Source organism: Microtus oregoni, unplaced genomic scaffold, assembly GCF_018167655.1.
Source record: "Microtus oregoni isolate MIOR12 unplaced genomic scaffold, Mior012 000009F_ref0000495, whole genome shotgun sequence".
Lineage (NCBI taxonomy): Eukaryota > Metazoa > Chordata > Mammalia > Rodentia > Cricetidae > Microtus > Microtus oregoni.
Window position 1 is genome coordinate 30,811,808 of NW_024543068.1, and position 25,564 is coordinate 30,837,371.

Consider the following 25,564-nt stretch of genomic DNA (forward strand, 5'->3'; position numbering starts at 1 on the left):
AAGTGGCTAGCTTTGTCCAGGACATTTTAAAAATATTACTCTATGGTAGAAGGTCAAAGGCATAGATCTTGAGGCAGAAAATTAAAAGTAACTAAAATATCCTGGTAGGAAGATAGTAAATTTAGAGAAAGCCCACTTTATAACAATGTTAATCTGTATTAGGTATACCTCCCCCAAATGAATTCATAAACATTGCTGCATGAGTCTTCACTTTTATTACAAAAAGGACGATAAGTATGATCAAAATGAAAGCTTGCTCCCAAGTTTTACATGAATATTCTAGATACAAAGTCTCCCAAAACATACTTTGATACTTCATTCCTTAAGGGGATGCTGACGTTACACTCTCATTTATAATCTATTCCAAGGCAGAGCATGTTAATAGTGCATCTTTCTTACAGTTAGAGCCAAATTTCCAAGTGTAACTGAAACATAGACAACCTTAACTCTTTTAAATCTTTTAAGTCTCTTTTAAGGGGATAAAATTCTCAATAACCAGCCCTTATTTTTTTTTTCCCAGAATTTTGTAACTGACATGATTTGTAGTCAGTCTTTTTCTCTACACTTAAGGCTACAAATCTCTTGCATGAGCTGCAAAAGAATTCTAGACCACTTAATGAAAATAAGATAAAATAAAAATAAAAAAAATAGTTCTCCAATAAAAAGTAAATTTTAAAAGTGGTAGGAAAGTTTTTATGGTACACTACTAATTGACATTTTCTACTATTAACTAAACAAATGTTACACAGAAACTGGGAAGACAAATTATCAAATACAACAAGCTTATGCTATGTTTACATCCTTCAAAAAAAATAATTCCGCATTTTTCATATAACCCAATCTGAAATTTATGTTTTTTCCATCATGTTGGAGGTGGAGGATAATACTGTCCATAATTCCAAGGATTCTGATAATTGTACTGAAAAGGTAAAAGTAATATGTCAGCACACTAGAATTAAAGTTATATCCCGCATATAAACTGATGAAATTCCACCAACTCAGAAAAGGAAATACACAATACAGAACCACTACAAAGAATAAATTATGCACACTTACCTGATACCAGGCACTGTAATTATATGCAGCTTGATTTGCCTGTAAATCCCCATCAATGATCTGTGCAGATGACATATCTTCCGTGTGTGCTTTCTTTTCTTCTGGTTCTTCAGAACTGTGTAAAAGGTCAAAATAGAAACTCAAAATTCCCAGAGATAGGAACTTTCTTAGATGACTACACTGTGTTTTAATTAATGCTTTCAACCATCTTTTGGGAGCAAGGTATTATTCAGAAGATAGTAAGTAGGGGGAAAAGACAAATTGTAAATACATTGAAGGCTAAATCTGGTTTACTGAAACTTACCTACTGTTTTGCCAGGGAATGTGACCTCTAATACATTTATGAGTTACCCTCTAGATTAGCTGCCAAGAGCACAGATAGTACTGATCCCTTTCTACAAAGGACCAAAAGTAGCAGTCTGCCACTCCAAGTAATAGATTTCAGATTTTTCAACAAGACAAAACCCCTTTCCAATCTGGCCTTTTACTTTTTAGCCTTCTTAGATCTACAACTTTCCGTTTATATAGTGTGACCTCTTGGTGAGAAATTACATGCTCAGTGCTTTCTTTATGCCAGATGTCGTAAACTGGTCTAGGTTCTGGATGTGACCTGTTTCATTTGTCCTTGATGTTTAAAAGACTTGTAAATCGGGCATGGTGGTGCATGCCTTTAATCCTAACTAAGTAAAAACTACGGACAGAATATTCATGTTTCAGCATAACTTGTTAAAGCTAAGCAGTTATGCTGTAGATGAACAAACATGGCAGCACAAACTTACCTCCAATTCCTCATAGCAACACAAGCCCACTGACTGCCATCAGATCGCCTTGAACTATCCTATCTATGAGGATTTCCTTAACTACAACTCTCAACTTAGGGCCAGTGGCACAACTCCAGTCATCTTCATGGCTTTCCAACACTCAGTCCCATCTCCAGCTTCAATGGAAGCCTCATTTTGGGTCTTGGAGTGGTAGGCTAATGGCAGCCTTTATACTTGCTTCTAAGTTCAACCGTTTATGTTTTTCTCAAGCCATAAAAAATACATTATCATAATATAGAAGTAACACTCAACAGTACATGTTTATTTATTTATTTATGTATACAATATTCTGTCTGTGTGTATGCCTGCAGGCCAGAAGAGGGCACCAGACCCCATTACGGATGGTTGTGAGCCACCATGTGGTTGCTGGGAATTGAACTCAGGACCTTTGGAAGAGTAGGCAATGCTCTTAACCTCTGAGCCATTTCTCCAACCCCCAAAAGTACATGTTTTAAAGGGAATCTTCATACTGAAATGTTTTCTCTTAAGCATCTCTTCCTGATCAAGAAGTTACATACCGGGGATTGGAGAGATGGCTCAGTGATTAAGAGCACTGGCTGCTCTTCCAGAGGTCCTGAATTCGATTCCCAGCAACCACATGGTGGCTCACAACCATCTGTAATGAGATCTGGCGCCCCCCTCTGGCGTGCAGGCATACATGGAGGCAGAATGTTGTATACATAATAAATAAATAATTTTTTTTTTTAAAGTTACATACCCATTTTCAGCTTTCCTTTTTAAGGTGTCCTGCTCTTTTAGGAGTGTTTGATGTTCATCATATGCATTCAGAAGCCTGAAGGGAAAGGAAAACAAAATCTTTTGGGATGCATAATTTTTTTTTTTAACAAAAAGATTAGTTACTTCCAAATATGAAAACAGCTTATATAAATTTCTAACTGGGCTCTTTGCCTTATCTTTTAAGGCTTAAATCTTAGTTCTGATATCCAGATGCTCCATGTTTAAGAAACTACATGTTTAAGAACTTACATAGTACCTTTTATTGAACCAGTAATTCGTTTGAATAGAACTACCAAATCAAAATGATAAGTTTATTTAATTTTGTAGGTGCCAATTCTAAGGATTTGTTGTTTACTGCTGATAGTGCAGGCTCTGAACTGCAAGGTTCAATGCAATCAAGATCCTACTTCTGGCTAGGTGTGGTACGCATGCTGTTAGGCCTAATACTCACAAGGCAGACAGATCTCTTAATTCAAGGCCAGCTAGGGCTACAATTACACACACACACACACACACACACACACACACACAACAACAAAACAACTCTATTTTGTTCTGGAGAAGTAGGTTCAATAGGTCAGTGCAGTGGTTCTCAACTTTCCCAGTGCTTAGACCCTTTAATACAGTTCATGTTGTGGTGATCCTCCACCCATCAAATTACTTTCATTACTACTTCATAACTAATTTTGCTACTGTTATGACTCATAATGTAAATATCTGGTATGCAGGATTTTGACTTGTGACCCCATGAAAGGGGTTGAGAACCACTGGGTCAGTGGATAATGTACGTAACTACCATGTACAAGGCCTTGGATTCAAAACTTAAATTACATCACGTACTCTTCTACTCATGCACATTACTGTTACCATGTATTCTGTTTCGATCACTATGTTTCTCTTCTTCATCAGAATACAGCAGGAGCTAAATGAGACAAACTCTTCTAGGAAGCATGACTAATCTATTTTAATCCATACAGAGGAAGTATATGCCATTTCATATACTTTTGTAGAACCCAAGAAGCAAACTATCCCAATGAAAAGACAGCATTACATAAAGTCAGTTTTTCGGTGTACCTACTTCCATATAAAACACTGACTATATAGTATATAAGGGAGTTAAAAGCAAAATATGAACTAGGCTCTAATTTCATACTCATAATACATGACTTGAAAAATTTAGGTATCTGAGTAAGCCTCTCTCCATCCACTAAAATAACAATACCTGTACTCATTTAAAAGCTATGAATTTTATACTATATAAATATAAAATACTTAGCACGATTTCAAGAACTGAAATACTAGTTGATATGTCAGGGTGAAAACTTATCAAAAACATGCACACATATATAGACACTCAAGTTTAGAATGGTTTCAGTGGAAATCACTGTAAATTATATCAGCAAAGGCACAAACATGCCTATTAGGTACTGGGATACATACTTACTAGCAAGAGACAAAGACAGGAACTTTACCAAATAATGTTCTAGGCAGTATTTCTACTTTCTGGATTATCAGATTTAAATCTTAAATTTAGATGTTGACCCCCAATCTACAGCAAACCCTTACATTATCCTCAATTTTGAGTCCTATGATTCAGGAGGACGATTCCAGTAAGCAAGATCTGTGTGACCACATCTCCCTTCTTTTCCAAGCTGAGATAAAATGGTATTTCTTTTCCAGACTAATCCTATCCTAGCTCTGTACATGTTGCTGAGAACTGAACTCTGGGCCTTGTACACGAAGGACACATACTCCACCGCTGAGCTTTAACATCAGCTACAGCCATCCCACCTTCCTACCTTTATATGCCTCATAGTTCAGTTTTTACTTCCTTTCTCCTTTTGTGTGGCCCACATGGTGGAAAGAGAAAACTGCACCACAGAATATGCACATACATATAAAATTAACTTAAAACAGGAAAAGTTTTGAAAGGATGATAAAGCTTTTAATAAGTCCAATTAATTATACACACACAAAACTGAATTTACCTCCACTTGTCTCTGAAGGAAAAGCAGCCTTAACCAACACTTAAATTTAACATTAGACCCTTGAACAAGTTGTTCAGCACATAATGCACATCCAGGAAAGACTGATGACCAGAGTCTACTCTCTGGCGCCCATGAAAAGGTAGGAGAAAATCCCATGAAGTTGTCTTCTGACCTCCTCATCTTGGAACACATGTACCCTTTCCCATTACATATCCATCATAAACATAATAAAATATATTTTAAAATAAATTTAGCAGTGTGTTAATGTAACCATTAAAGTCCCATGACAAAATAACAATGCAATGTTCCAGTCAAAAATAAGATGAATTTAACATCTTACTTATTAACATCTGAACCAAAATCTTCAAGGAATTCCACTTTTCTTTGGGAAAATGTAATCCTCATTTTAATAGGCAATGAACCATGTATGGCCTTGTCAAAGCAATTGAGGATATTTTCTTCATTTTGTTTGAGGTCACAACTGTATTCCATTTCAAGTAAATTGAGGTATAACTTTGTGTTCTCCTAAGTAAAAAGCAGTATCAATTAATAACATTCCTATAAAATTTTAATAAAGTATAAATATTTAAGATTGAAATATAACTCATGTCAAAGATTTCAACATATATATAATGAAGTGAAACATTCTTCAGGAAGTATTTTTTCCTGTCCTGTGGCACTGGGAACAGTAGACTAGTAAGTACACTATCACTGGGTAAATCACAATGCTCCTTAACAATACTAGTGGGTTGTAACACCACTCTATTATTTCTGAAATTGCACTGTGTTGCTACATGCTAACCAATTAAAGTTCTTAATCCTATGTTAGTTAACTGGACTTGGCCTAGCATGAAAACTGTAAATTAAAATACAAAAAGTACAATACATCTCTACTTATGACGAGAAATATTTAATTATAAACTTGTATCTTCAACAGGCACAGTAAAGCTAAAAATGAAACACTTCTTCTACACTAGCTTTTAGTAACTGTTACATAAAAGGATGATTCTTTCTTGTTGCTGGTCTTTTGTTTTGTTTTGTTCTGTTTTTTTGAGACATGGTTTCTCTGTCTAACAGCTCTGGCTTTCCTGTAACTCACTTTGTAGACCAAGCTGGCTTTGAATTCAGAGTTCCACCTGCCTCTGCCTCCTGAGTGCTGGGATTAAAAGCTTGTGCTACCACCACTTCATAAAAGTAACTGTTCTGAAAAGGAAAGTCACACTATAGTGCTTTGTTTAATACAGTTAAGCTTTTGTTCCTAAAGTCTTCCTCCAGGCTCTTTATCCTAATATTTAACAATCTTAAGTTTCTAAATTTTCTAAAGTTCATAACAAAGACCAAAATATTTATAATTTTAACTCAGTAATAATTTTCTCAAGCTTTAAATTCAAAGTAATTAGAGAAAAATGTTAAGATGGCAACATCAGTTTAGAGGGACTGTTGTCCTCATTTAGTAATAAAATATATTACTGTATAGACCAAATCATTCATCACGGTTGCCAAAGTGAAAACGTACTAGCTTTTTATGAACGATATTCAAAATACGCATACCTTATCTCTTTCGATTGCTTCCAAAAGTACCTTTCTTGATTTTGGAAGATTTTTTTGTATTTTGAAAAGATGTCGGGCTAGTTTAATAGCGTAAAATGATGACTCATTATTTGATTTGGCAGTCTTTATAGCATCTTGAAGCAAATGTTCAGCTTCTTCCATATTTCCATGTCGTCGTTCTAAACTTACTCTTCTCAATCGAACCATTGCCAATCCTAGAACACATTCTTCAAATGTCCTCAAGATAGTCCTGGCTTCATTAATGTTCCCTAAAACAGTAATTAAATATTTATAATTTCTTTTAAATTTCTAAAATGACTTTACATCACTTTTGTTTAAATTTCTGAAATAGACTTGATACCAAAACTAAAAAGCGTTAGTCAACAGGCTACATCTAGCTCTCTATTTGGGGGGTTAGGGAGGTTTCAAGTACCCATGCTTACTTATTTTGTACTGTCTATGGCTGATCTTAGGATATGGCAAGATAGAATTGTTTAAAAAAAAGTTTTTATAGAAGTTAATTAATCCAATTCTTCTTTATACATTCCTCAGTACTCAATTCCTTTAATTCCATAGTGATAAAGTGCTAAAATATCATTGAGAGCTAGGCTGGAGATAAGATTCAGCAGTTAGGAGCATTGGCTGCTGTTGCAGAGGACCCAGGTTTACTTCTCAGTACTCAAAACAATCTGTTAACTGCACTCCTAGAAGACCCTCTTCTGGTCTCTGCAAATATTTAAGCAAAGACATGCATGCAGGCAAAACCCATTCACATATAAATACATAAGTCAACCGAACATTCTCCTTCTTACCCTGCTGCTCCTCAAAAGCTGCCCAAAGCATATGTGCCATGGGTTTCTTTGGAAGGTGAACAGTACAAGCTCTGCTGAAGACGTGCCTCACTCCTTCAATGCTATGGTTTTCCATGTACTTGGCATACTACATACAGAAAAGAGGAAATACTGAATAATTTACAGTTGAACACATGATTAAATACGTGACAGAACGATAAAATTCTATTTGTAAACCCATTCAGCACCTTTATTGAACCACTAGACTAGTTTCTGTAAGGAAGGACGAAGAGAGGCAACGAGGTTGGCAAATGCAGCAGTCAAATCTGGTTGCAAGCAGACCATCTCCTAATGCAACAGATATAGTTATATGAACAACATTCAACAGAAGTACAAAAAAGGTTAGTCATTAGATCAATGTTTATAATATATACAAGTTAAACACTATATCATTTTCTTACCTTAATCCAAAACTCCTCATAGAGGGCACAAGATATGACACATCTTTCAAAGAGAACCACAACTCTTTCATGAGTCCCATTTTCAATTTCGAAGTCTAAGTATTCTTTCCAGTTTTTCAGTTGGGCTTTTTCCAATGGTTTCACATGAAAATAAGGTCTTTTAATCTGCCAAGAAAAAAATTAATGTATGGTAATAAAAGTCAAAACAAAATATTTTAAATACAATGATACAAATAATTTCAAATACAAGGAAAAAATTTTAAATTCATTACTAATTTTTCAGGGTGGTGGGGGATGATACAGGTCTCTGAAGACCAGGCTAGCCTGAAACTCCCAGAGATCTGCTTGCCTCTCTCTCCTACTGCTGGCATTAAAGGCTTATGCCACTATACCTGGCATAAAATATTTTAATTAAAATTATTCAACCTCCGTGAGTTTGACAATGGAAAAGAACAAATTTTCCATTTAAGAAGACATTTTCCATTTTCAAACAATCTGTATTGATTTTTACTTATGTGTACATATGAGTGTGTTCCTACATGAGTTTACTTGCACTACTTGCACGCAGTTACAGGTGCCCAGAGTCCAGAGAGTATGGATCCTCTGAACTGGATTCAGAGTTGTGAGCCACCACAACATGTGTGCTAAGAACCAAACTTGATCCTCTACAAGAGCAGCAAGCACTCTTAACCGATGAGACATCACAGCAGTCCCATTTAGTCATTTTTATAATATTGAAAATTTTCTGTAAAGAGAATTTTATTCTTTATTACATATTTTTAAATTAAACCATTTTAACATAGTTATATAAGGACAAGAATGAGAGTGGACAAAGAGACCTTTTTTTTATTTATTGTTTTTAATTGAGGTATACATTTTTCCCACTCCCCTTCTCCCCTCCCCATTTAAGACCATTTAAGGTAAAGGGATCATTATTTTGATTACTAAAGTAAACTATACGGTATATTTATCAAAACTATTTTACAGCCAGACACAGCACAACAGACATATAACTCCATTCATAGGCTAGGTCATGATAGGTAATTTACAAAAATAAAGCTACATTAACCTTAAGCCCAGGGCTAAGCAAGCTAAGCCGCATGTTACTAGGTAGGATAAGAAGAACTAAAGAGGAAAGGTGAGAAAAATATAATCAAGTTGACAATGCTGATGGTATACACCAACGATCTAATAACCTGCATACTTCCAACGGGCCAACTGTTTGACATGTGACATATACCTTACAAAAGCAGGCAGAAAATGGTTAAATTTTTAAAAAAAGAAATTATTCACCTATAGTATTTTATTTTTAATTTTTGAGATGGGGTTTGATGTAGTACAGGCTGGCACAAAACTTACTAGATCACTGAAGATGACTTTAATTTCTGAACCTTGGAGGGCTGGAGAGATGGCTCAGTGGTTAGGAGCGTTGCCTGCTCTTCCAGAGGTCCTGGGTTCAATTCCCAGCAACCACATGGTGGCTCACAACCATCTGTAATGAGGTCTGGTGCCCTCTTCTGGCCTTCAGGCATACACGCAGAAAGAATATTGTATACATAATAAATAAATAAATAAATATTTACAAAATAATAATAATAATAATTTCTGAACCTTTTATCTCTAGCTTCCAAGAGCTGAGTTATAAGATTTGGCACCAAACCTGGTTTGAATGTGGTGCTAGGATCAAGCCTGGAGATTCACGCATGTTGGGTAAGCAGTCTACAAACTGAGCCTAATCCCATGCTCTTAAAACAGCTGCTTTGTTGTCCATAAGGTATAACTCAATAAAGCTGATTTTTAAAAGTATTCACTTTTTCATCAGGAATCTTGCATTTGAAATCTGAATGCAGTAAGATTTTAAAACTGATCATGGAAAATGTTAAATACAATTGAGATGCACACCTTGAGTTAATTATACAAAAATTTAAAATTGTTTCACTGCTATAAGAAGAAATCTTAAATTTTTGAAAACTAATAAAATAAAGCACTTACACCTTCTTCAAATGTCCACCTCTTACTAACTTCATGCTCGTTGTAATTAAACATTTCTTGATGAATTTCAATGATTCTATGTCTCATGTTTTCTATTTCAGTAATTAGCTTAGGAAAAAACACAAAATTAATCTTGTAAGTTACATAATGAATATCTCAACAGCACACATTTAAGTATCTTCTTTAGAAATTTCAGTCTTCAGTAGGGAGTTTTTAATTGTTAGATGTTACTATCTTAAATATAATTTTTGTTTGCTTTGGTTTTTGAGACAGGGTTTCTGTACATATAATCCTGGCTATCCTAGAACTCATTTGGAGACCAGACTGTCCTAGAACTAACAGAGATCCACCTGACTCTGTCTCACAACTGCCACCACACCAAGCTTTAAATATGACTTATAAAAGTACTTCAAAAAGCCAATTTTTTGTGTATTTTTAAAAAGAGGAATAGTAGCTTACAATTATATTGGGTTTTTTTTTGTTGTTGTTGTTTTTTTCGAGACAGGGTTTCTCTGTGGTTTTGGAGCCTGTCCTGGAACTCCATTTGTAGATCAGGCTGGCCTCGAACTCACAGAGATCCGCCTGCCTCTGCCTCCCGAGTGCTGGGATTAAAGGCGTGCGCCACCACCGCCCCGCAGTAGTTTACAATTAAAGTAAAATATTTTTCTAAATTACTTCCATTTGTCTCGTGGTAAGACTATGTCCTTTAAATGCATACTCATATTGACCGAAATGCCCAGAACTTCCCACCTTTCCACATATGCTACCTAGTTTCACATGCACTGAACATATGATTTAAAAGTTACCTTTGCTGGATCAGTGATGTCTTCAATTCCTGATGGAAGGTCATCACCAGGAGGTCCATCATCACCACTGTGTCCATTTACAGAAGCTAATTCCCTTCTGAGCTGAATGAACTGTTCACCAGTTAAAAGATCTCTAGGCAAGTTATTCTGTACATGTTCTTTAAATCTACAGGAAGAATTTAAAACCACATGTCAAGTACTGCCTACATAATACTCCCTCAAATAAACAGAGAAACAAATCAAAATATCTTAACATTTCTTATTCTGTATTAAAATCCCACCACTTGATATCACACACACACACAACTTTAGCTTCCACTCTGTCTTTGCAGTGGAATGTAGAGAACAGATACACAAATTTCAATACTAATGTTCTCTGCGATCATTTGATTTTTCTCTGTAAATTTAAATAAACATAGTCAATGCACATTAAAATTGTAAAGTGATCATGAAATGTTTGCATTATCATCCTACCAATTATTCCTCCGTATCTGTCTAACAACTTAACGACACTGGTTTCACTAAGGCCACCAGTCACCATACATGCAAAATTAAGTGGGTATTTGCTCTCCAGTAACCCTCTATCTTTAACATCTGAGGCTGCTAACCATGACTTTTAATTTTAGAATTTTTGTCACAGCTTGGTTTCTGATGTACCACTTTCTTAGTTTTCATCCAAGCCACTTTCTGATTTCTGTGTTATCTCTCAGGTCCCCATTAATACCTGCATTAAAGCTATGTTCCCAAGAATTCTATTTTTTGTTTCCTTTGGTTTTTTTCGAGACCTTTTTCGCACACCTTTAATCCCAGCACTCGGGAGGCAGAGGCAGGCGGATCTCTGTGAGTTCGAGACCAGCCTGGTCTACAAGAGCTAGTTCCAGGACAGGCTCCAAAACCACAGAGAAACCCTGTCTCGAAAAACCAAAAAAAGAAAAAGAAAAAACCAAAACAATACAAAAACAAAAAAATAAACCAAAAACTATAACACAAGTCCAAAACTTTAAAATTGCAGATTACTATATCCAATTGCCAACAGTCTATAGAAAAAGAAAATGTATTTTTACACACAAATGTAAATTAGTTTCAAACTAATGTCTATAGAAAAAGAAAATGTATTTTTACACACAAATGTAAATTAGTTTCAAACTAATGTATAAAAACTTAAACTTTGTCTTTTGATAAACTGACTCACTAGCTGACGCTGGCCTAAAAGTCTTTGTACTTCCATCATGGATTATAGGCTCATACGCCATCACACCCAATTAAAACATTTTCAATAAACTGTCATTTCACTACTTTATCTAAACAGACCATGACATACACCCCCAAATTTTAACTGGAACCACCAAAGAACTAAAGTATCTTCCATCTTGATTTTAATATGGAATCTCCTGTACGATATTTATTTATTTATTGGCTTTTTGTTTTGGAGAGGGTTTTTTTGGTTTTGTTTTGGTCTTTTTTTTTTGAGGCAAGGTCTCATTCTATAGCCCTGGTTGGCTTGGAACTCTTATGATTTGCCTGTCTCTACTTTCCCAGTACTGGGGCTAAAGGCATGTCTCATGATGCCTCCCAGTCTGCCCAGAGCTCACTAAACACCTGAAGCTGTTCACGAAATGATCTCCCTCTCCCCACCACCACATGCTATCTTCCAGTCTTTCCCAGTTAGCTTATCAATCACATTCCATTGGATAATAGATTCTATTATCCTATTTTCTAAATAACACTTTTTGACCTAACTTTTCACCTAAATGAAGGTGTCTTTCAACCTCAAATCATGTAACTCCCTTCCTTCAAAGTCACTAAAAACGTTTAAAAAAAAAAAGTTACATAAGTAGAATGTGGTCCTGACATATGCCTTTTAATCCCAGCACTGCGGAGGTAGAAGCACTCCAATACTGAGAAGACAGTAGGATTCCCCAGGGCTTGCTGGCCCGCTAGCCTAGCCAACAGATGATCTGGAAATCAGTGAGACCCTGACTCAAAGAGTAAGGTAAAGAGTGATCAAGATAAACACAGGAGGGCTGGGGAACTCTGGCTGCTTGCTCTTCCAAAAAACCCAGGTTCAACTCCCAGCATCCTAATTCTACTTCCACTTCCATAGGCATCAGGAACCTATGCGGTACACAGACATACATGCAGGCAAAATACACTCTTAAAATAAAAATCATTTTTAAAAGACAGAAAAACACAGGAATTCAGCCTCTTAAACTCTGACAATACATATTTTCCCACCAATCTGCAAATAATTAATTTAAAAACACCAATTTTTCTGAGGGTGGTAGTGTATACCTTTAATCCCAGTCCTTGGAAGGCAGAAGCAGGTAGATTCTCTGTGAGTTCAAAGTCAGTCTAGTCTACAGATTGAGATCCAGGCCAACCAGGACTACACAGTGAGACCTTATCTCATGAAAAAGCAAAACAAAATCAACCAAAACAAAAATTTACTGGGCTGGAAAGATTGCTCAGCAGTTATGAACACTTGCTGGTCTTGCAGAGGACCCAAGTTCATTTCCCAGCACCCACACGGCAGTTCACAATTTTCTATTTCTCAAATTCCAAAGGATCTGATACCTTCTTGCCTCCGCAGGTACCTAACACACATGGTATACATACATATGTGTAGGTAAAATATTCATACAATAAACACAAAATCAAAAATATTACATTCATTTATTTTGGGAGGGGGCAGTGAATCAATCTGAAGGTCAGGGAGCAACACAGAGTCACTGTTTTCCTTCCACAATGTGGGTACTAAGGAATGAACTCGGGTCATCAGGCTTAGTAGTAAGAACCTATATACATTGAGCCATCTTGCCAGGTCACATATATTCAAGCTTAAAAACCTAGCACTTGGGAGGCAGATGCAGGTGGATCTGTAAATTCAAGTCCAGCATGGTATAAAGAATGAGTTCCAGGATAGCCAGGCTTACACAAAGAAACCATCTCGAAAAACAAACAAACAAAAAATAAATAGAACTAGCAGGACACTCATTTTAAAAAAGATTTAGAGAGCTGGAAAGAGGGCTTACTAGCTAACAGCAGATACCATTGTCACAGAATATCAGAGTTCAGTCCCCAGAACTATGCTGTTTGGCTCACAACCACCTCTAATCCCAATTCCAAGAGATCTGATGCCGTTTTCTGGACTCCACAGACAACTGCATGACTTCCTATGCCAGAGTGTATGGATTATATATTAAGAAAGAAAAACGAAACAGACAAATAAAACTTTCTCTCTCGCAGGGAGGGCTAGGGAGTAAATATGATTAAAATACAATATATGAAACTCTCAAAAAATATTAAATTTAAAAACCAACTGTTCCAACAACAGAAAGCTAGCATTTCCTTAATAAAGGTCTCATAAATATAAATGTCACCACATTTTAGAGAAGTAAGATTGATCTATGAAAAAGCCTTGTCTTTGGCCTTCATTTGCACAACACGAATATTTAATAAGCATTGCCAAATACCAAGTCTTGTGTCAATAATTTATTTCAGCAAGTGTGTGCCTAGCTCATTACATCCTAGAAACCTGTCTACCTATTTTATATTTTAGCTCATCAATAATAAGACAGGAAACTGACCTACAATGTTTCTATTTATATTTTTCTTCCTAGTTCCTATTTCCATCACAAGTCCACGAAACTTCTATTTTTAGCAGATATATCCATAGTAGCTTACAAATATCTCACTACATTACTTGTGAAATTCAGAGTATCATGTAAAATTTTCAATATACAGCATTACTAGTAACAATTAACAAAAATCCACAAAACAACTGGGTGTGGTAGTATACAGATGTGATTTCAGCAATTATAAGGAGAGACAGGAGAATCAAAACTTCAAGGCCAGCTGAGATAAAAAAGCAATCCCACTCAAAGCACACCACACACACATACTATGGAGTTTAAAAAAACAGCAAAGATACAATCTCATACTTTTTCACTTTCTGGGTTTTGATGAGTGGAATACCTTGCAGCAGGAAAAGACACACGGAGCTGGGCATGGTGGCACACACCTACAACCACAGGACTAAGCAGCACAGGGAGGAAGAAAGGCAAGATCAAGACATACCACTGCCACACAGTTAAGTTCTAGGACCGCTAGAGATACCTAGCAAGACCCCATGTCAAAAGTAAAAAGAAAAAAACAAAAAAAAAAAAAACAAAACAAAAATACAGTACACAGAATTTTTAATAGTTACAACTTTGAAAAGTTATAGTTATTTGTATGACTTATAACCAAAACAATAAGGGTGTAAAATTTAAACAGAATAATTTTTAATCATTTGGACAGAGACAGAAAGATGTGAACACTTAAACTATAATCTTTACTGTTCTGGACATGTTTTTGAACATCAGGAAAGTACATTTTGTAAATCAGTAAGTTAAAAAAAAAAAGCACCCAACACAGCAAGGTATGTCTATAATTTCAGATCTTGGAATGCTGACTCTAGGCCAGCATGGGAAACATAGCAACACAGCATCTCAAAAAATTAAATAATACAAAAAAATAAGCACTTAATATTTGTCAAGCACCATATAAATTTAATATTACAAATAATCATTTATTAAACTTGTTTTCCCATTTCTTCACTGCTCTAAAGTACCTTGGATATAAAATAGACAACAATAGCTTTCCATATAACACTAGTAAATTATTAAACATTTCATAAATACAGGGGAAAATGTCTCTAAAAAATTGGTTTCATCTAATAAGGTCTGATATATCATTTCAAAATAAACTATAATGCTCAATATTATGAATTGATCACCATAAATAATCAAAGATATTTCAAAGAAAAGATCTTTCACCATACCTCTGAAAATGATGACTGTACAACTGCGTTGGGATACCAAGAATGCGGTCGTATACAGCTGTAACTTCTCTCAGATTTCCCTGTTCATTTTCCCAGTTTATATACATTTCCCACAGTTTATCAGATCGGAAATCTGTTCCTGCAGCTAGAACAGCATGCTCAAAAGTTCTGAAAAATTAAATTGCTCTTCAGTTATCTTCCCCAAATAATAAAATCACTTCTACATATCACTACTAAATTTAGAAAGTAATATTGAAATCAAAGTTATATTCAGTTGCTTCCTGGGCAAGAAAGGATTAAAAAGTAGAAGGAATTATAGGAGAGTTGCTTAAGAGAAGAAGAAGTAAAAAAAACAAAGGGAAAGGATGAATGTAGTTTACCTTATACGTAAGTACAACGTAAACATACACATTCCAAAGATTTAAGAGGAAATGGTAGAGGAAATACTTGTTATATACTTGAAATGTAAATGTAATGATTCTTTTAGGACAGAGAATAAAACTGAAGAATTTACAGACAAACTGTACCTCTAGCAAAAATGACTCAAGAAACTCAAACTCTTACATAAACGAATGGGAAGTACACAAAGACTTCATAAGCCTGAAAAGCACCTTTCAACTCTAAGAGTTGATTGTGGAAGCAATATTTTTTATGATATTTAGCTAATTTAAAGAGATCTGTTTAATCACTAGATTTAATATTTAATAAACACATTTCACGATTGGGGAGATGACTCAGCAAGGTAAGTACTAACTACATAAATGCGAGGAATGGAGTTCAAATATCCAGAACCCTTGTTCTAGGTGATTGGCATGGTAGCCTGGGCATAATTCCAGCAGTAGGAAGAAAGGAGACACAGAGGAATCCCCAAAGCAAGGTAGGTAGATTAAATAACCTAAGTAGTAAGTTCTGGGTTCAATTGAAATATCCCACTTCAGTCAATAAGTTGTCTGTCAAGTGACTAAAGAAATCACCTGAAAAGTCAGGTCTGGGATCCCGCACATATACACCCAGTACACACAAAAACTAAAACAGGACAAAAACCGCTTTTTGGCACATTTTCAAAATAAGCACCTTAAAATCAACCTTTCTCCATAGGTAAAGTCACTTGCCAGCAAGCCCGAGGACCTGAGGTCAACCCTCCAGACTCACAAAGTGGGAAGAGAACTAACTCCAACAAGCTTACTGGCCTGCAGCATACCCCTCTCCCCACATATGTATGCAAACAAGTTTTAAAATACTATAAAAAATGCAAGTTAAAACAAAAAGATCATGGCTATTAGGACTGAATATTTTTATTAAGAAAAAACTATAGCCAGGCGGTGGTGGTGCACACCTTTAATCCCAGCACTTGGGAAGCAGAGGCAGGAGGATCTCTGTGAATTTGAGGCCAACCTGGTCTACAAGAACTAGTTCCAGCTGGGCGGTGGTGGTGCACACCTTTAATCCCAGCACTCAAGAGGCAGAGGCAGGAGGATCTCTCTGTGAGTTTGAGATCAGCCTGGTCTACAAGAGCTAGTTCCAGGACAGGCTCCAAAGCTACAGAGAAACCCTGCCTCAAAAAACCAATAGTAATAATAATAATAATAAGAAGAAGAAGAAGAAGAAGAAGAAGAAGAAGAAGAAGAAGAAACTGAACTAAGTTTATTACTTTTCTTTTTAAATATTTTTAGTATTTCTATTTATGTGTGTATGTAAATCTGTATGAGTATATGCAGAATCCAAAATGGGACATTGGATATCCTGAACCTGGATTTACAGAAATGAGATACCTGATGAGGGTGCTAGAAAGTAGACTTGGGTCCTCTGGAAAAGCCACTTTACCATGCACAAAACAAAGTTTAAAGACATTAATACTGGAAGAAAAGTTTACTATACAAAGATAAATTGAAAGTGTCCAATGTGTGTGTGTATACACATGCATGTTTGTATGTAAAAAGATAGATGTTACTACCCTAGAACAATCTCAATAAATCCAGAGAATAAAAAGAGAAGGCTTAGAGGAAGGTCTGTTTAATCTATGGTAGGGAATCTTTAACTCTGGCCAGCTGTGAGATTTCAGAATTTAGATTTACATTCATCAGACAGATCAGCTGCTCCCTTCTGAAGTAATAACTCAGTGTAAGACTTAGATCAACAGGATTCCTCAAAAAAAAAAAAAAAAAACCCTGAATGGCCTTTAAATTATTTTTTTATTTCAAGTATCCTCTATAAAGAAGCTACTGGTTATATACTTCTACAAGATATGCATAAACAAGAAAGAAAAGGATCACCAGGCAGTGGTGGCGCACGCCTTTAATCCCAGCACTGGGAAGCAGAGTGAGGTGGATCTCTGCGAGTTCGAGACCAGCCTGGTCTACGAGAGCTAGTTCCAGGACAGGCGCCAAGGCTACAGAGAAACCCTGTCTCTCTACAAACAATAACAACAAAAAGGGATCTATTGAACTCCAATAAACAAAGCCTGGAATCTGGTGTAGGAGGTTGTTCTGTTCATGTGTTGCTTTCATTGGTTAATGAATAAAGAAACTGCTTTGGGCCTGATAGGGCAGAACTTAGGTAGGCGGAGTAGACAAAACTAAATGCTAGAAAGAAGGGCAGAGTGAGAGACGCCATGGATCTTCTGCCTGAGATGAATGCTGGTTAGAATCTTGCCGGCAAACCACAATCACGTGCCAATAAACAGATTAATAGAAATGGGTTAAATTAAGATGTAAGAATTAGCCAATAAGAAACTAGAGCTAATGGGCCAAGCAGTGTTTTAATGACTGTTTCTGTGTGCTAATTTCGGTGTAAGCTAGCCGGGCAGCCAGGACAAACAGGGGCCCGCTCCTTGCAACAGGAACCTAGTAATAAAATGAAGACATTTCCTAAAGCCATGGTGATGAGAAAATCCAAAAACTGTAAGGAAAACTAGATGACAGCATGACAACATAAAATACAGACTGCAGAACAGCTACAGAGGGTAAGGGGAAATCAAAGTAACATCTACAGATATCAACAGGCCTGTTTGGAAAGCTGTATGAAAACCTTTTATTAGACAAAGAAGAAACATGGCTGAGTGAGAAGTACTATTACAGATGAGTATGATGAAAAATACCTAACAGACTCAAAATCACCAAAAAAACAGACGTAATAAACAGATTTACTGAAGCCTATCCTATAGCTATACTGAAAAGGTAAGAAATGGGAAAACAGGGTATATGCATGTATTCTGTTTTAAAAGCATTAAAAGTGCTCCAACCGGCTGAGCCATCTCTCCAACCCTAATATGCCCATATTAAAAAATAGTTATCACAGGTGGGGAAAAAAGTAAAAAGGCCATGGAAAAGTGACTACTTTCATACATTTGTGGGAGTGTAAAATTGGTACCATTTGACAAAATGTCTTTACAAACAGATGTCGTATTTTTAGTGCACTCCATAAAAATATATGTTCAGAGACATTTTTGCAGCACTATTCCTATAATAAAAGTCTGGTCAAATAGGACCTTAACACTGTATTTTCACAAGTTAATAGAACGGGAGATATAAAACATCCTGTTAAATAAAAAGAACAGTATTTAAAATTCACATACAAATTTGTACACATATTATATAATATCTGAAGGCATCAAATTAAGACATTAACTGTGGGACTAGAGAGATGGCTCAGTTGTTAAAGCATTTGCTGCTCTTGCAGAGAACCCAGGTTCAATTACCAGCACCAACATCGAAGCCCACAGCTGTCTATAACTCCAGTTCCAGGGTATCCAATGCCCTCTCTGGCCTCCTGGGGCACCAGTCACAAAAGTGATATAGACATACATGCAGACATTAAAAAAAAAAGAAGAAGAAAGCTAACAAACTGCCCTAGCCAGCACTCAGGAGGCAGAGGCATGAGGATCTCTAAATCTGTGGCCAGTATGGTCTACTAAGCAAGTTCCCAGACAGACAGGACCACACAGAGAAACCCTATTTCAAAAAACCAAGACAAGACACTGACCACAAGTGAGCAAAATGTAAACTTGTAACCTAGAGAGAGACATAAGCTAAGAGGGTGTGGAAAAGAGGAAGATTGCATTTTTGAAGCAATAAAGCTTAAGTTTATGTCATGTGCTATTTTTTCAAATAATAGGAATGAAGCAAATAAATATTAACTTCCAGTTTAGCATTCATGAATATTTCTCTTATCAACATCTGAATACTCTCATCTAAGTCTTCAAACATATTTAGAATCAAATATTTAACATACCCTCTTATTGAACTGTTTGTCTCAGGATCACCAGGGTCCAGTGTTTCTTTTAAGAAGTTTATATAATGTATCCAAAGATCAACACTAAGAGGTATTGCCTGAAGCCCCCGTCGATAAACCTAAGAAGAAAACAATAAACTGTTCCTCAAATATTTAATTATTTCTTAAAAGAGAGGCAACACTGTGTTATCCGGTGAACCTTAGAAATACTAATTACTGGAATTTTGTTTAAATAATCTACCATTACCATTTGGGTGGAGGTTGGATAGAACATGGCAATGTTCTGATCCCCACGTGCAGAGTCTTGATCTTCAAAGCGCAGCAGTCCCTGCATTCTGACCGGGTTGTGTGGGCAGGCTTTGGGTTACAGACCATAGGGCACAGACCCATTAGAGCATCAATGACAGCGTCTGACCAAAAATGCAATAAGACGTAGCAAATGTGACTAGCAAACCAACTATATTGTTTGGAAATTGAGAAATAAATGTAAGTGAGAGAAAAGCCCTGCCCTACTTGTTAAGCTGCAGTGTAATACAGAGGCTTGCACTGCAAAGCTTGACAAACTGTAGAGGTTTAACGCACCTGCCAACAAAGAGAGAAAATATTAGCTACAAATGCCACAATAGTGACAATTGCAAATAAAATACCCTATAAAAAAAGTCTGATCATAAATGGTAGGTACTGCCAGCCAGAAAAAAAGAGTCTGTTTGTTATCAATTGGCTTACAGTACCTAACAGAGAAAACTGTATTCACTGATGTACGCACCTCATCTGATTGTTTAATGTTGTCGTGTCGCTTTTCAAGGTCTGCATACTTTTTCCAGTAACCATAGCAATACGGGTAGTGTATGAAAAATTTGTCAAATGCTTTCCTGGCAGCCATCAAGTGATTCTGATGAAAATAAAACAAGGTGTTTTATCAAAGAAAGAAGTTCTTATCTTAAGGTGTTTTATCAAAGAAAGAATAAGTTTCTATCTTAAGTTTTTAAACAAAGAAAGAATAAGTATTAACTTGGTCAAATAGCAGGGTAGCTTATTTTTTTTTTTTTAGAGCTGGAGATCAAACCCAGTCTCTCACAGATACTAGGCCCGTGTGCTCTACCTTACTTAAGTGTACTCCCACATCCCCAAGGTAACTATTTCACTAATTTTACATATCCACACACAAGCCTCAATTATTACACAATATTCAGCATTGTGATTACATACTTTCCACAATGCATAATGCTATGTAATTTTCAAAACTAAAATATATGCTTCTAGCATTACTGAACTTAATATGAAGATTATTTAAGAGATTAAACTTTAATTACAAAACAGAAAGGCTTGAATTGCCACTACTGGATTATTCTGTCCCCCTCCATACACCATTTAAATAGTTACTAACCTCCTGTTCTACGTACTGAAGCAAATATACCCAGCCCGTAAAATCCTGAGGATTAGTTTCTACTGTTTTCCAAAACTTTTCAAATTCTGGAGGGAAGTTTCCTTCTGTTTCTGTCACTGGAAGGTCCACAGCAGCTGCCATTTCATTTTCTTCTGTAGATGCGTTCACGCTGGGAGAGCCATCAGGTGATTGTTCCATCTCCGTAACGTTCATAATCTCAGTACTAAAATCTGGATGCTCTACTACTACTACCTCTGAACTGTTGCCTGCGCTGCCATTATCAGAGTTTCTGTACTCATCCATGTGAGAATTTTGCATAGCTACTTATTTGGTCTTCAGTTAATGATCTGCAGAAACACACATACACACAAAGAGAAACAGATTCCAAATGCTAGTAAACTTTTTTGTCACAACCAAAAACATAGATTTATGTATGTTTTTCATTTTATGTGTACGAATGTTCTACCTGCATGCATGTATGTGCATGCATGTATATGCGCCATGTAAATGCCTAATCTCCAAGGTTAGTAGACAATGCTGGGTTCCCTGGAACTATAATTATAAATGGTTATGAGCCACCACATGGGGGGACAGGAACTGAATCTGGATCTTCTGTGAGGGCAGCAAGTATTCTCAAACACTGACCCATCTTACCAGCTCTTTTTAAAGCCCTGTCTGCCTACTAAAAACATACGTAGGAAAATGAGTACATTTTATTATCTCTCTATAAATAATGGTAACTATCAATCCTCCTGCCACAGTCTCCCAAGTACCTGAGACTGCAAACAAGGGCCAAATGGCCAGATATACCTGGCCAATAGTTCAAGTGTGCCCAACCTTTTGAAATCGTAACACAAAGTTATCATCTACAAAGATAATGCTGGAGAACTCTGCAACTGAGTTAATCACTGCCCCCCTCAAAATTAAATCACACAATATTTTAAGTCTACTATTTTATGTTAGACAGCATTCACAGCTATACCCAGACACATATGGTCCTAAAGACCATACCCTGCACATATCTAGAAGAAATTTGTTTGTTCACATGGTACTTCATTATGCAATAGGTAGCAGGCACTGTGTTAGCACAGTGGTTCTCAACCTGTGAATTGTGACCCCCTTCTGGGGTTGAATGACCCTTTCACAGAGGTCTTCTATTACAAATATATTCACATTTTTTTTCTTTTCTTGCAAAATTAGCCATGAAGTAGCAACAAAACTAATATATATATATATTTTTTTTTTTTTGGTTTTTCGAGACAGGGTTTCTCTGTGGCTTTGGAGCCTGTCCTGGAACTAGCTCTGTAGACCAGGCTGGTCTTGAACTCACAGAGATCCGCCTGCCTCTGCCTCCCATGTGCTGGGATTAAAGGCGTGCGCCACCATCGTTGGGAGTTACCACAACATGAGAACTGTATTAAACGGGTGCAGAATTGGGAGGGCGGAGAAGAACCACTGTTTTAGCAGCTTGGAATTGTCAATGCTGGCACCTAATATCCTTGGCTAATCCCTAGAGACTACTTCACAGCCTGAAGTTGTTTAAAGAAATGTTCAATTCAACCAGGAAAGAAATGAACAGCAAAGGTACAGTAGTTAATACTGTACTTTTTTAATGAGAAAAGCTGAAGTTTTCCCAGAGCCTACACCATTCAGTCTCCTAACCCCTTAGCTGGAATTAGGTACATTGCTGCTCTGGACAAAATGAGTGTTCTATTAGTAAAGACGATGGAAGAGGGGTAGTGAATAGGTAACTCGTGTCCACCAGATATCACACAACTGTTGAAGAAGAAATCAGCATAATCCCTAATCTTTGTTTTACCTTTGATCCAGAAGTTCCAGTCAATACTTGCCCATATTTTTACACAAACATGTGTCTGTCTGAGTATATGTACAGGCACCATAGTGCACTGGTGCCTGAGATCCAAGAGGACACTAAATATCCTGAACCTTCAGTCAGCAGCGAGTCATCCAACATGGGTGCTAGGAACCAAACTTGGCTCCCTTACTGAAACAGCACTCTTCATTCACATTGCTATTGTAATAATCACTCTCTCTCCTATACCTCAGTGGGTTTTTTTTTTTTCAAACTAAATACCACTTCAAGCTAGCTTCTGATTTCTTTAAACAGAAAAAAAACAAGGAAGCAACCAAACCAAACCAAAAACATCCAAGTCAGGCAGGTATGGTATCACAAGCCTCTAACCTCAGCATCTGGGAAACAGATGTAGGAAGAAAGTGTTCTACAGCAGGCTCCACAGGAAAGGCCCGAACTGGGAAACAGAATCAAGGGTAACCTCAGTACTCAGAGACTAGTTTGGGCTTCATACAGACAGCTGGAGCTATATAGAAGACCTAGTATTTGGGCTACAGAGGTGGCTTAGTTTCTACTGTTTTCATGGTGCCTTCAACTCATCTCCAGGTCACACTTCTGGCCTCCATACCCACCTGCACATACTACATGCACATACCACCACACAGACATACACAGAGGAAAAAGTCAGAACAAGAAGAGTATATACATACACTAACAGCACATGCTGAAATACACACAATTTAACTCGTTCATTTTGGGTGCAGTTAAAAAAAAAAGTTAAAATACTGCTAAACTATTGATACAGATGAACAAATCTTACAGACTATTAAGTTTAGGGAGAAAGAAACTTTGTTTTGCTCAATGTTGCATCCCTAGAAACCCTTGAAACCTAGAAACAGATGACATATCTAACTTGGCAATATGCCATTCCTCAGACTAACAAAACTCTTCATCCCCACAATGCACTACACTAATGGCTTACAAAGCAGACTTTCGATGCTATGACATTTTTAAATAAAATGATAGGAATGATAGGCCCAAATATGCAAAGTAAAAAAACTAACCACGTATTACCCGAAAACACAGGTAATTTCAGCATGTTATTTTTTTAAAAGTTAAAAGGAATTTTAGAAAATAACTTAAATGATGAAAACTCATTAAACAACGTGTATTTGACCGAACACTTTTTTTTCCCCGATGTTTTACATGCCTCCTATGCCCACGGAGTCATATGAAACACTATCTATCACTGATTGTTACCATAAACCACCTAAGTAATATATATAAACTGAAGTCATTAGTTAACTAGCAAGCTAGCTTTACAATCCACAAATTACCCCGTGTCTCAGCCCAGATGAGTCATCCCAACACCTAGGCTGGGGGAGAAAAGGGGTTATTATAACAAGTGGTTTTGGCAACAGGTTTTTAGAGACTTAAGTAGGGTGTTCACAGGCAGACCTTGTTTCCTCCTTCTAAACAATTACGTCCCAGAAACTGAACTTTGTTTATATATTTACAATGTCTGCACAATCTTCAGAGCTCAAGTCGTACACAGAATAATTAACAGATAACAGAAGATTCTGCCCCTCCTTGAAAATACACAAATCAAATTAACTTAATGTACAAATCTTTTTTTTTTCTCAAGTATAAAATACAAACAGCACAAAGTGTTGAGTCTTTCAAATCTTCTGGGGCCTGTAAAATGGCTCAGCAGGTAAAGGCACTAGCAGCCACGTCTCAGAGGAACAGTGCTGAGTTCCAGTTTTTTAACTCTAGAACGAGGTTATAAACATGAGAGGTGTGAGGGATTTTACAGTCGTTGCTGATTTTTCTCAAATGATTTTTAAAAGACTGCCAAGGAGCCCAAAGCACGGAAGCCCCTTAGCTTACTTTCTCATACGAGCCTTGCATTCTTAGCGTCACCCTTTCCAGCAGCTGAAAATTTTCAGGAATTTCTGAGTACATCAGCTGTCTAGTGTAAGTTCGTGAACAGACGGCCATATCAATATCAAACCAGAAAGGGGACACTCGAACCGGCAGATGGCTACATCGTATTTTTTATTATTTCTGCATCGCTACCAACACCTTACACAGCACTGGGAGCTTCGAGCAGTATTTATGAACGTAAAGTCAGTGCGTAAGGTCAGCTCCTGACCACGAAACGTAAAATTCCATATAAGCAGATTGTTTAAAAACGGTTCTAGCAGGCTCTTTCACGTGTCTGTCCGTCCGTCCGTCCGTCGCCCCCCCCCCAAAAAAAAAAAACCAAGCCAGCCTACGGATTCGGTTTCGCAGTGACCGAACCTCTCCGCTTCCCGTCGCCCCAGCCACGCGGGGTCTCAGGTCCAGGCCAGCACGAGCTTGAGCCCAACGCTAAGCGGGCTCGCAAAGCCGGGCGCCCGGAGGCTCACCCGCCGCGGACCCCGGCCCGGCTCCTCCCAACAGGTGGGACCGGGAATGAAAGGCGCCGCCGGCCCGGCGCCAGGCGCACGCCAGCAGGCCTCGAACCGGACGAGCAGGCGAGGCCGCGGCCCGGTGCGGCCTGAGGCGGCCCGGGCAGGCAGGCCGGCCCTTCGCAGCCCGCCGCCTCCCCTGCCACCAGCTTCGGGGCGCCCCGCCGCAGCTACCTTACGATGGACGCCGCTCGCTGCCATAAGCCGAAGCCTGGGCCAACCTCGCCAAAGATGGGCCTCCGAACGCCTCAGTGCGCGCAGCTCCCAAAGCCACCACCGCCAGCGCCGCCGCCTCTTCGGGGACACACTGCGCAGGCGCTGGCGACTCCAGAGGCGCAGCGGTCACGTGGTGCTCAGACCGTAGGCCCCGCCCTCCGCGGTCTCTGGTCACAGACTGTGTTCCCCACCCCCCAAATACTTGCTATCCAACCTCAGCCTCCAAGAAAACCTCTAAAATATTTTTTCCTAGCTGCCCAACCTTGACCGTAAAAATCTATCAAGAAATGGGCAGACAGTCAGCCTAAAAGCTCCAAACGTCAGGGCACTATGGGCTCTAATTAACTCAAGCATTCTGAAAGTAGAAATCTCTGGATTTGAGAGTTTGAGGCTGAAGGGTTTATGTACCATGCTCTCTGGGTAGAGAGAGGAGCTTTGT

General features: G+C 37.6%; 1 protein-coding gene and 1 non-coding gene across 4 annotated transcripts; both read right to left on the minus strand.

Annotated features, from left to right (window-relative positions):
* Positions 1 to 196: 196 nt before the first annotated feature.
* Prpf39 (pre-mRNA processing factor 39) lies at positions 197 to 25,222 on the minus strand. Of its 3 annotated transcripts, none has more exons than XM_041658107.1 (14): positions 25,084 to 25,222; positions 20,644 to 20,990; positions 20,023 to 20,148; positions 19,257 to 19,375; positions 15,027 to 15,194; positions 10,205 to 10,370; positions 9,399 to 9,506; positions 7,407 to 7,571; positions 6,967 to 7,093; positions 6,155 to 6,423; positions 4,944 to 5,128; positions 2,596 to 2,670; positions 1,057 to 1,171; positions 197 to 919 (listed from the first exon to the last, which is right to left on the minus strand). In XM_041658107.1, the coding sequence occupies exons 2-14, from the start codon at positions 20,959 to 20,961 to the stop codon at positions 863 to 865; spliced, it is 1,998 nt and encodes a 665-aa protein (XP_041514041.1). In that variant the 5' UTR covers positions 20,962 to 20,990; positions 25,084 to 25,222; the 3' UTR covers positions 197 to 862. The 3 variants fall into 3 exon arrangements, with proteins under 3 accessions (XP_041514041.1, XP_041514043.1, XP_041514042.1); XM_041658109.1 differs by lacking the exons at positions 20,644 to 20,990; positions 25,084 to 25,222 and adding exons at positions 19,504 to 19,666; positions 19,770 to 19,838 and having other exon boundaries at positions 20,023 to 20,128; XM_041658108.1 differs by lacking the exons at positions 20,644 to 20,990; positions 25,084 to 25,222 and adding an exon at positions 19,504 to 19,838 and having other exon boundaries at positions 20,023 to 20,128.
* LOC121452612 lies at positions 6,019 to 6,105 on the minus strand. The gene has a single exon (XR_005974860.1). It is a non-coding gene; the product is annotated as a small nucleolar RNA SNORD127 (small nucleolar RNA).
* Positions 25,223 to 25,564: the final 342 nt, after the last annotated feature.